Source organism: Elaeis guineensis, chromosome 3 (genome assembly GCF_000442705.2).
Source record: "Elaeis guineensis isolate ETL-2024a chromosome 3, EG11, whole genome shotgun sequence".
NCBI classification, from domain to species: Eukaryota; Viridiplantae; Streptophyta; class Magnoliopsida; order Arecales; family Arecaceae; genus Elaeis; species Elaeis guineensis.
This window is the reverse complement of record NC_025995.2, coordinates 74371970-74385230: the sequence shown is the minus strand read 5'-3', so window position 1 is coordinate 74385230 and position 13261 is coordinate 74371970. Positions and strand designations below refer to the sequence as shown.

General features: G+C 37.1%; 1 protein-coding gene across 1 annotated transcript; it reads right to left on the bottom strand.

Moving 5' to 3' along the window:
• Positions 1-330: 330 nt before the first annotated feature.
• LOC105042100 (receptor protein kinase WSS1) lies at positions 331-8842 on the bottom strand. Its single transcript, XM_010919198.4, has 2 exons — positions 6372-8842; positions 331-903 (listed from the first exon to the last, which is right to left on the bottom strand). The coding sequence occupies exons 1-2, from the start codon at positions 8578-8580 to the stop codon at positions 443-445; spliced, it is 2670 nt and encodes an 889-aa protein (XP_010917500.2). The 5' UTR covers positions 8581-8842; the 3' UTR covers positions 331-442.
• Positions 8843-13261: the final 4419 nt, after the last annotated feature.

The window sequence follows — 13261 nt, the reverse complement described above, 5'->3', positions numbered from 1 at the left end:
TTGATATTTGTGTCGATGAATGGATTATAGACAAAACACTTTGCAATCTATATAGACGAATGGATGACAAACAATGAAGCTTTTTAAGATCTATGCTAGGATCCAAATAGATGTTAGGCCATATTACAATAAATTTGAAGTTTTAGAGGCTAATTAATATTTTTTAAATTTTTAGAATTTAAATGTAAATAATCCAAACTTAAAAAGATGTCTCCTTAATTTTTTTTCTTAATTTTATAATGACATTTAATAAAATGCATATAAATTAGGATCACCCATTTCATTTACTAGGCCTAAAGGAAACAAGCTCTTGATGCTGGAGAAAAATGATCAAGCAAAAACAGCCATGCCCGGTTAGAACAAACATGAAATGATGTAAACAGTCGTACAACAGCACCAGCGCCTTCAGCAGAACATTGCTGAAAATGCCCTTACAGTGCTTCTAATCGTAGTTGATGCTCAGACTTTTATTGTACCATTCAGTAAATCTGCTTTCACCATTTTGCCATCCCTCAAGTCTTCCTCTGAGAGACATTCCTACATCACCATCATTGTCATCGTCGTCATCGCAGGCAGTGGGTTTCCACTTTTCCACTAGGGGAGCCAGCTTATTTACAGCATGGCTCATGTCAGGCCTCTGAGAAGGCTCGCGGGCTGTACAGTAGCGTGCAACTTCTGCTACTTCCCATAAGCTTATGAGATCTTCTTCATCAAGACGAAGATTAGGATCTGGAGACGACTTAAGGAAGTTTTCCTTGTCAAGGATATTCCTGCGGAAGACATATACCAGATTGGTGTCTTCATCCGGGCGGGTATCATCAAGCACCCTCTCTCCAGTAATTAGTTCCATTAATATAACTCCAAATGCATATACATCAATCTTGGTCGTCACTTTTCCGGTAACTGCAAGAAAAACATAAAGTGAACCCATCACTATAGTACTTATGACATGTAATCAGCAAATGAACAAAACGGTAACGATGCACATAGTAGCTTATAGTGTCACTGGACCACAAAATGGAGCCTAACCATGCCTATTAGATTAGAATGGTCTCTCTTCAAATCATGTGATTGTAGTCATTCGTATGTAAAGTATGCTACATGTGCATGCATTGTAGTTTATAAGGAACAATTTTAGATCATGCACAAATCGAATGCAAAAGATATTGTAATACAAATTAACTGACCAAAGTTTTGCACTGAAGAGACTCAAAACTGCATTGACTAGCAAGACAGAGCACCTATATTAGTGTTTGAATCAAGTTCAACTATGATTAATACAGGAGTTACAAGTATTGGATATGTTGAAGGGTATATAGTTATGCTTGATACTGAGTTATTAATTATAGAGTATTTTGAATTTCAGCTCTAGGCTACTCTTTCAGGTGATAAGTTGACTTTGGGCACCATCTTTGCATTGGTAATGTACAATTTTCAGGTTCTTGGAAGTCAGAACAATGAACTTTGAGTACATTCTTGCCAGATATGCCTACCTGGTCAAACTATAATGCCTTGAAACTACCACAGAAGAACAGGAAACAAGTACATTCTTTTAGTTCAATTAGTTTGTTTGGCTTGCTTGATAGAAAATATATAACTAAACGAAAAATAAAATAGGAAACATTGATGGTGTTGGAATAGATTTTTCATATTAATTGTATAAAGAAAGAAATAAATTAATTTTCATCATCTTAAGGTTCAAGTGATCCTAGCCTACTGATGTAGGGACAAGGATATCCCATAATTTACTAAGATACAAAAATATTGGATAGTTTAGCAAATATTTTCATTGGTAGATTTCATATATAGGTTCTGCGAAATGAAGGGAACCTACTTCATAGTTCCAATGTCATTCTTGTTTTGTCTTCCTATTTTTAAATTCCCATGTACTTTGTGCCGATCCAATGTGAAATATCCCATCAATTCATTTTGCTATATTTATGTTGATACTACTTCAAAGTTCAAATACCCAATGTAGCTCCTTATTAATCCATTCAGATTCCAAAATTCATGCAACTACCCATACAGAAGTGCAACTGAAACTGCAAGCTATTCCTTTCATTGAATGGCAAAGAAAAGCAACACCATAATACACAAAAGACTCAAGTTGCAATTTTTTTTTCCCCTTTTTACAACCAAACAACTTCAAAAGTTCCAATGACGAAGGTCAAGATTTTGTTATAGATGGGATATATTGACGAAAGTAGGAATGTGGTTTCTTTTTTTTGTTTTTTTTTCCTTTCTGTCAAAGCAGGCATTGTACAGATGTTAATTTTGCAGCACACTATATTGCATTGTACTATGAAGAGATACACAAACCCAATGAAATCGATACTTGAACAACCACCAGTATACAAAAAGTAAAAAACTATACAGGTGATTTGCTTTTTTTCGAAATTTGATGTCCAAAAATAAGGGATAGAGTATAAATTCTTTTGCAAGATCTTACAACAAGAAAACACCAAGGTTGAGAAGACACATAATATAATAATCTTCCTTCAGATTGAGAAAAACATATTGTTAATTATTCTATAATGACATAGGATGCCTGCATTGTTGAAGAACCCTCTTCGCCCAATGGATGTAGTCTATACGTATGCACATTAAAGAATTGCACAAGTTTGGAGATACGATAATTTTGTCAGAAAAAAAGTAAGTAGTGGCTGGTCATTTATGTGATCTCATAACTACCGAAACAAAATCAGGAGTGTGATCTGAACTTATTCTTAGAACTTTTAACTTGAAAAGAGTGATGCATTATACTAACTTTCATGGAAAAACATCCATGAAGAGTTTTATCATAAAACATCAACACATCATCTTCTTTTTAATTGTCAAGAAATACAACAGATCACATGCTCGTGAAGTGTATCAATATCAGGGCACAGCTAGGCTGTAACATTGTAGCATGCAGCAATATATGAGGGTTAACTCTGCCTGTTTTGGTTACTGCAGTCTGAAGATAATCTCAAACCGATTTAACACAGCGCAAGTAGCAGTTTGCCAAGTTTATTTATTCTTCCTCTTCTTAAGTGGTAGCTGAAAATTGAATGGTTCCATAATCAAACCTCCTAGGGTCATTAGCAAAAAACTGATGGGAAGATGATGTGAAGATGGAGTAAGTTACCTAATTACACAAAATCATTAAATTCCAAGCTCAAGATCAAACAGAATTTGACCTCTCAATCATAGAGGCAGCAATTGCTACAAACCTTCACCATTCACCTCTTCAAATTCTAAAGTCTGCCTCCACAATGATCCAGAAAATGATTGGGTACTTTAAGGATCCTGAGGTTTACATTGCTTGAGTATCCTACCTCTAAACCCTCATATTGACCCTTCATATACCACCATCTGCCATTTAGCATCTTAACATGTCATGTAAAAACTGTATCTCAAAACCTTCATGCCACCTTTTAGCTACCCAAACTGACATCTCCGATGATAACAATCACCATGAAATCCATGAATTATATTTTAACTTAGACAAGGAAACCATATATCTCGACACTATCCCACCTCCCAGTAGAGAGGCATGAGATTTTAAACTGGCATAACTGATGTAATTGCTGATCAAGAAAGTGAAAAGGTGGTAATTTGACATCATACCAACAAACAAGTTTGGCCCAACAAATATAGTTGCTATGGCACATTGAATGCTAATTAGTGTTCAAATTCAATGAACAGATATGCAACAACATGTCAAATGCTCCCATGATGTTCAAAAAACCAAATTTATGCAATATGATACATCACCCCTCAACGGATATATGAGAGGTGCCATTATAAAGGTCATTGAGCTCAATATTATCTCCATCATGGATTTTGGTCAATCCTATATTACTATATGCCAAAAATTGTCTCCTCATGTTAAGGAATAAGGACTTAATTTGCATCGAGCTCCTTATTATATAAGTAATATCATTTATTAATACTGGATACACTGAATTAGATAAAATATATTGTCTTATTACTTATTTATTTGCACTTCTTACACTAATATCTTCTTCCATCAGCAAACTTCTCTTCCTTTTGAATCCCAAATACCTATCGGATTTTGAGATCCTATCTCAATAGATTGAGACAGAAATTTCTGCTTTTGTGAGAAAAATGAGAGCATGTGATGAAACTTGAGATGAAATTATCCACAAGCCATAGATAGAGAAATAAGGAAATCAAATATCTATTCCATAACATTGGAAGGATAGAGTTTAAATACATTGACAAAAATCTGATGCACCTTTCCAGAACAAATCCGAGAAAAGAATAACCTTTTGAACAACTTAGCTAAAAATTAACACATGATAAAATGAAGGCCAAAATTACAGATGTGAAATAAAAAATCATCAACATTACTTAGGTAGTGCAACTTGTGGGAAGACCATAAAAATAGATCTAGAAAGATTTTCTGGAAGGAAAGAAATTAAAAAGCAGGAAAAGCATTTTCAGCATTAATAAATCACATGTTTCAAAATGTGATCAGGCATGAGTTATTTGGTCTAGTCTATTAGAGTGAAGAGTCTGAAGAGAGATTCAGTTGCCATAAAAAGGATTAATATTATAAAGAGCAAGCCAAAGTTTATTTGGTATAATGATAAAATTTATTTTTTATGCTTGCTAATATATTAGATTATGGTTTAAGTATAACACTTAAATGTGCAAAGTGGATCATGAATTAGCCTTGATAATGATTAGCTGAAGAAACTTTTAAGCTGATGAGCTTTGGTTAGAGATGGACTAGCTCAATTACATTTATGCACTTTTGACCTTTTCTTTTGTTAGTGATGACTTAACAAAGATGTCTTGGATTAAAGTGAGGGGTTGCAGCATATTGTTCATTGTTCCCATGGTTTAAAACATCAATTTCTGGTAATCTGGAAAGGGCATGGCCTTCCAGGCAGAACTCAGAAGGAAGAGAAGAAGAAAACGAAAAGAGGTGCTTTATCTGATGATACTTTCTTTGCCGATGTCAAGAAAATAGCTATACTGGGAAAAATAAAGAAAAAAGGAACATTGAAACTTATTTTTCCAAGTTCCTCCTTTATAACTTCATGACCAGAATTCTGGGGTATTGCATTACTGCCAACTAGATTACCTCTCATGACACAGTTATAAAAACAATGGACTATACTTCTGCATATTTCACCCTCTTGATTTTGATTTGCACAACTCTGTTGTTTATGCAGAGCTCATTCAGTGAATTTAAGTATAACCTTCCATTTCTCCTCAGTTCTGCTGTCTTTAAAAAATTTATATAACCTACATTCTTGATGAATCTGATCTGGTTCATGTCATTAATATTACTTCTCTTCACCATGGTTATCTTGTATAATTCTTGTCACTCTCTTGAGGGCCCCACCTGGCATATCCTAACATACGAGTACATAACATTGGTCACATGGTAAACATTAAGAAATTTTAGAGCTCCTTGGTCATCTACATTTTATATGCCACTGCCCTTTACAAATTCCTTCAAAGAAGAGCTATTTTCATGAACATCATGTGGACCTCAGTGTTTGACAGTCCTCTATGTCTATGTTGTCCCATTAGGTTCTTCAAACTTTATTTCTTCACCCTTAAAAGTACATTCTTTTTTATGATACCACATTACACCTTATGCAAACTGGTAGGAAGACAATGTCTTGACCATAATCATATAGCCTTATTAGTGGGGTCAACTTTATGAATCCCTCTACTCATAACTCGTTTATCATCACTCACATCCATTTCTCTCTTTTGACCATACATTCTCTTTCTTGCACATATTCAACAGAAATGTATCACTCTAACTGAGGCTAGATTGGTCGTTGTTGCATACTGGTGCCATCATTCAGTTCTTAACCACTTTGTCATGTATGTAGCATTCTTCATCTAAAAATATATCTTTCTGATATCTATCATGCTCTTTCTATGTGTTCTTCTCATGTCACCCTCATCAGCATTCTCATATATATCATGCTTGTTAATGTGCTTAAATGCCCTTCACTGCCAAAAATTTTGAGACTTTATTGCTTAAAGTTCTAAAGCAGATTTTCCATCTAATAAACAAACTAGCTGTTGAAAATTTCTAGCTAACAGAGTGTAATAACATACTATGTCAAACATGTGTTGTTAGCATACATTTCTACATATGAATTTCCATTTATAGTATACAAAATATAGTAGGTAGATAAGAATGTATTTGTGAATATGTGGATGTATGCAAGTAATATTACTCAAGAAGCAACCTTTCCATGCATTTGTATTGTAATTCAGTCTAAAGTAAAAAAACAAAGCACAACAAACCAGCAAATTTTTCTAAAGCAAATAGAATCAATATAAACAATATCTTATCAAATCACTAAATCAGGAATCAAGAACAAAATACTTACTTGCATATTCAGGTGCAAGATATCCAAACGTCCCAGCCAATCGGGTCATCATAGACTTCTGCTTATCTAGTGCAAGCTTGACCAATCCGAAATCTGAAACCTTAGCCCGCTTGTCATTGTCCAACAATATATTTGAGGGCTTCAGGTCCCTGTGGATGAAACTCTCCTGGGCCAAGCTGTGCAGGTATTCAACCCCTCTAGCCACATCCAGAGCTATTGTAAGCCTCTGCTTCCAAGTAAGAGGAGAAAACCCATTGTCACTACATTCAAACAAGTGCTGCTCCAATGTACCCCCTGGCATATATTCATAGACCAACAGCTGCTCATCTCCAACGTCGCAAAAACCTAGGAGGGCAACCAAGTGCCTGTGCCTTACTTTTTGTAACACATCAATCTCTGCTCTGAACTCTTCATTCCCTTTCTTACCCATCAAGCCAACCTTATTCCTCTTCACTGCGATCATCGTCTCATTAAGCTGCCCTTTGTAGACGACTCCGAATCCACCCCTGCCTATAATGCTGTCTTCGCTAAAATTGTTTGTGGCACTACGGATGGCATTGATCGACATGTACATGCCTTGCGAGTCTGTTGTATTCCCTGTGCTGCTTTGAGTGTACCGTCCATTCCAGCTTCCATCATTCAAATTCGTACCGATCACTCCTATCTTCACCAATTCTGGCTCATTTGCAGGGGTTTGCGTAGAAACCCACCCAAATTCCTTGTGCTTCCTACTGCGAATATAGCAGGCCAACACAGCCACTAAGCACCCTATACCAACCAAAACACCTATAACTATCCCTGAAATTGTACCAGCTTGAAACTTTGATGAAGACCCATTTGAACCAGAATCTCCTCCAGAAGAATCCACTTCCTTACCAATATTCCGGTTCCCTTCTTTCCGCACCTCCACATCCTGTTGGAATTCCGGTACTTTTCCTGAGAGGTCATTGTTGGTAACATCAACAAGCGTCAGCTTCTGCAACTTTGTCAAGCTGTCTGGTATTCGGCCTGAGAGGCTGTTGTTGCTCAGTATCAGCTTCTGCAATGAGGCGAAGTTACCAATGGCGGAAGAGATGGTCCCATTGTAATGCCGGTTCGCAAAATTAAGGACCACAATTTCCTGGCCGGCACAGGTCACACCTTGCCAATTCTTACAGGGATCATTCCCCTGCCAGGATTCTGCGAGGTCCATCGGGTACTCGAAGCCCTCCGCTACTTCCAGCAGCGTTGTCACTCTCGGGTCGCACTGCTCTGCCGGATTCTTGCTGCAGAATTGGTTGCCCTTGTCAATGTCGACGGCCACGCCATCGGCAAACTTAGGCATGGGGCCCTGGAGCTTGTTGTTCGACAATGTGACATTCTTAAGGGTGGCGGACGATGTCAGCGATGGCGGGACGACTCCGGTGAGGGAATTGTCCCGGACCCTGAAGTCCATCAATGAGGCGAGCTCCGAGAGATCCGGGATGGGACCTGTGAAGCCATTTGATTGCAGCCATACCACTGAGAGCTGGGTCATCGATGCGATCACGTCGATCCGCCCGGTGAACTGGGAGCCGGTCTGTTGATTGTTGAGTACAAGCGACTGAATATTGGATCCCTTGAAGGATGCCGGGAGCTCGCCTTTCATAGTGTTGTAAGAAAGCGTCACCGTCTGCAATTTGGGCATTTTGCCGAAGAAATCCGGGATGTTGCCGGTGACCGCAGCGTCCGAGGCGGAGAAGACCACGAGATTCACACACTTGGAGACATCATCGGGTATGGACCACGGTATGAAGGGGTTCTTGTCGAGAATCACGGTCTGAAGGCTTGTGAGGCCAGAGAAGAAATCGGCAGGCATGGTGGTGAAGGCATTGTCATCGATGGACAAACTCTCGAGGCTGGCGAGATTGGCGAGGGAGGAGAGGTCACCTTTAATCTGGTTCTTCTGGAGCTGAAGGGATTTGAGGAAGGATAGCTTGGAGATGGAGGGGGAGAGCTCGCCGGAGACACCCTTGTTCTTGAGGTTGATTTCGACGACGCTGCCACCTTGGCAGGAGACGCCGGGCCAACTGCATGGGTTGCCGTTGGCGAGCTTCCATTGAGGGACGATGAGGCTCTTGGCGATGTCCTGCATTGCTGCACTGTCATCGGAGAGAGAGGAAGAAGGGAGGAGGGAGAGAATGAGGAAGAGGAGGAGGAGAGGGAGAGGAGAAGGGCTCTTAGCCTTCATTGTGAAGGCATGGAGAGGGGAAGAAAGGAGGAAAAGATGGCTTCAATGGTGGTCTTGATTGGTGGATGGAGGATGGAAGAGAAGGGGAAACAACGGCGAGCGAGGCGGAGAGATGGATGGGCCTCACGGGGCTGTCACCTCCCTCTCCGGCCCCCGTCTCTGAGCCTTGCGCTGGCAAAAGCGCGTTTCAACCCACCGCCTATTTTTTGGGTTCTAACGGGAGCTTTGCCGACCGGGGCTCTGTTGGAATTCGGAATAGCGATGGTGAGGGGAATGTCTGTTAGCGAGCCGTTGGGTGCTCCCGGTATCCACAATTTGATGATGAATGCCACGTGACTTGCATATCGTCAAGCGCAACGCAGACTTTCTTCCGGTATTAATTCCTGGAGGCGGGCTGGCCCCTTCTTTTTCCGCAAAACAAAAAAACAAAAAAAAACAAAATTCATGGAACCATTGACACCACCCATGTTTTTTCTTTTTCTTTTTTTTTTCTTTTTGGAACAAGTAAAATAGGGAGCAAGCTTCCAAAACCATAAATATAAAAAAATTGCACATACATTCTTTGAGCCTGAAGTATTATTTTGAGATAAATTGGAATTATAGAGTCTTACATGGGACCTACATCTCCCAAAATTCTTTTATTAGTTAGCCCATCTGCAGATTAATTGTCTTGGTGGAATACATGAGAAGCCTTAAATATCTGAATAATTTTTTATTTTTTTTAATTTTTCATATGTGTTGGAGTAGAGGTAGATGAAGAGAACAAGAATTGAAGTAGTTAATATGTTGTACCATTATAACTCTGTATTTGGTTGGGATCATGAGAGAAAAGATGGATGGTTTCTATCCATCGTTTGATTCAAGAAGTTATGGGAATGATAAGTAAAAAAAAAAGAAATTATTCATCCATTCAAGCCTATCGATTTGCATCCTTACAAATTGGAATGATGCAAAAAGAAAAAAATGGATAGAACATACGAGGAATGGGTCTCTATGCTGATAAAATTCTTTCTTTTTAACTTTTTGATAAAAATTTAACAGTTCTTTACTTTTTCATTCATTTTATTTATATATATACATATTTCTATTTTACCCATACTATTTATTTTAAACTATCAAATTTTATTACTAATTTTTTTAATTTTAGTATAATTCTCATAATTTAAATAATTAAAATTTTCTTTTATTTTTTTACTTATATTCACTATTTTTTAGTTAACTATTTATATAAAATTAATTAACTATATAAATTAAATTATAAATTATTTATTATTTATATAATTAATTTATAAATAATTTTATTAATATATAATTAATTTATGAAATTATTTACTAAATTAAATTAAAATTTAATATTTATGTAACTTTATATAATGATGAATTATAAAAATTAGAAGTTTATATATTGCTCTACTATTTTAGTATAGATAAATATTATAAATTGATAATAACATTTTATTTTATAAAAGATAATTTAATAAAAATATTATACAAATATCATCTATCCTTCATTTCGTTCTTTCTATGTCAAATAGAGGAGGAAATCATTTTTATCCATACTTCTATATTTCATCAAATATATAGGAGGATAGAATATAAATCCATCCTTCTTTCCCTATCTATCTTCCTTTTAATCTATCCTTCATACCAAACAGAAAGTAAGAGAGTCACTTTCAATTCAAAGTTGAGTGGTGTTATATTTAAACAAAGCTATATAAATACCTTCCCATGTAGCTCATTGTTCACATCTAATAACTTAAAGTTAACCTTTAATACTCCAAAGAGAAGGGATGACCAGTAAATTATAATGGGAGGAGAATGAGGAGGGTCCAAAGGACCGATGGTACAGGAAAGCCTTGTCATTGCATTAATTGGATCTTTGTTTAAGTTTGAAGAAATTCCCTTTGCTTGGTGAAAGGCTTTTAGCATATAAATCCTCCTTAATAGTCAATTTTCCTTGAAATACTTGTTTATTTCTATTAGACCATATCAACCAATCAGCATGAAAAGCAATATAGCATCATCATTATCACCGCTCTCTACTCGGTACCATGTGCAAACAGATCATCAATAGAATTTAGTGGCGAAGCAACAGAGAGCTAGGATAAAATAGACATCAATATATTATGAGTAAAATGACATTGCCAAAAGGTGTGATCCGTATCTTTAATTTGATCCTGACATAGATCACAAAAACACTGATCAGGATGTAACAAATCATGACTATATATATATATATATATATAGGAGTCGTTGCCCGCATAATTTCCACCAAAAAATTCTAGTGCGATGAGGAGTAGGAGATTTCTAAATCCAATCAAACTCAGCCACTGAATGACCAATTTTACTATTGATAATATTATTATAGACTTCCTTCAAAAGCACTTTGTAGTTCTTATGCTTTCCCCATTATTTGACTCATTACATGTTTTAAACACTAATGGGTTCACATAGGAGTTTCGGATAAAGATTTTGAGTTTTCATGGAATTCTCTCTCTCTCTCTCTCTCTCTGGGTGGGGGGAGTCTTCAACAAGGAGGGCACCCCCTATAACAAATGAACAAAAGTGCTTCTGAACGCATCAACTATTGCTGGAACTATTTTAAATTGTGAAAAATAATTAGTCCAGAATTGTGGCCAGGGACATCAGGTAGCTAGCCTAAGCATTATTTGTACCTTAGTTGCCCTCACAACAAACATAAGAATAATGGAACTCGATTGGTCTGGTAGATCCCATACGTTTGTCATGCATAAGCCAATAAAGTCCACTTGTACTTCGTAATCTAGGAGGCTATGGCTTTGAGTCTCTCATGGCCATACCACACATGCCTTCCCATGCATGCATCATGTAGCTCCAAAATGGGACTATCTATGCCATTGAAGGAAAAATACCAGTGGCAAGAAATCGAGTCTTATAGTCACGAATCACAGAGGCAACTCCAGCTATACTAATGGGATTAAGGCACCTGTCAAATTTAGCATTGTGCAAACCATCCCTTGAGGGCATCCTCTTTCTTGAGGAAGTTATCTCCTTGTACCTGATTTTAAGAGGTGGAAGCAATTTGGTAAGGTATTCCATGATGCTCAATTTTCACTCTGCCTTCATCTCTATCTCTAATTTTACAAAAGTTATATTTCATACATTTATAGTAGGATCATTACAAGATACATAGAATATAATTTTTGTAAAATTAAACATAAAAATGAAGGCGGAGTGAAAATTGAGAATCATGAATTTATAAAAATAATTATTTTTAGTATTATGATAAATTATTTACAAAAAAATGAAAATTAAGTATACTTGAAAGGCTAATAGTGGGAACGGTGTGGTTTAGGTCCTCTACACAGTAAAAGCATAAGCTTTGGCAGCATGTACATTGCTTCCACATGATTCTTTAGGATCTTGATTCTTAGATTTTAATTAATGGTATGAATGAAGATATTACTCTATTTCTTAGCAACCATAGCCCCTCCTATACCTATGTCTTCTCTCCTAATCGGATTCTCTTCTCATTTTACCATCTAAATGCTGCCGCATCAGAGTTCTTCCCCCAACCACCTAACCATCATCAATCTTCTGCTTCCTAATCTCCACCTCCCATGCTGTTGCCTCCTATACCCTGTCTTTGCTTTAACTATCAGTTCTCCTCCACCCTCCTTGCCCTTGTCTTTGTAATTATCTTCCTCATATCCAACCTCTTCTTCCTTGGGCTAGCAAATCCCAAACTCCATGCTATATACCGTCCATCTCTACTACAACCCTTCACCTATCTTATAGCAAATCAATGAGCCATAGCAGGAGAGGAGGCCAGAAAAGACTAAGATGAGGATGTTATTAGCGGATTGTTGGTAGCACAAGTGGTCTATGCAACAAGCTATAGATACATACGGCTGTTACTTAGGTGGGTTGGGTTGGGCCGAGGGCAAACCTAATTAACCCAACCCAACCCAGCTTCTATATCTCCAAAATCCAGCCCAACCAAATCCAATCTATGTTGGGATTTATCTAAGCCAACCGAACCAAATGTCATTTTAAGCTAAAATCGGATTGGGTCGGATTAGTTGCATCGAGTCAGGTCATGCTATATTAATTGGATTACACTGTGATGAAGAAAAGATAAAATAAGATAGAGAAAATAGTTGGACACTTTGTTAGAATAACAGTTATTGCACTGAGACCTTAATCATTTGTTAATTTTATTTTTACAGTTAAACAATTTAATAAGCCTAAACATATAACTATATAAAACATACTAATAACCTATAGAAAAAAAAAAAATATATATATATATATATATATATATATATATATATATATATATATATATATATATATATATATATATATATATTATCATTAGTTTGTATATCAAGTTGGTCAGACAAGTTTGGTTTCGGAATGGGTTAGGGTTGGGTTTGGGTTGGCTTCAAGGTAAATCTTGTTGAGATTTGATACCTCGAGATTCGGCCCATAAGGAGCCCACAACGAGATTTAAGATGACGAAAGGAGTTCAACGAGTCCAAAAACAATCCAAATGAAGTTCAGATGGAGAAGATACGTGCGAAAAAAAGTAGGACGATCCACAGGATGGTGGAGGCTGGCGGCGGCGCAGCCAAGCCCAGCGGTGCGGCCCAATATGCAGATGTACGGGTACGGCCCGGACCCAAGTGGGTGTGCGTGT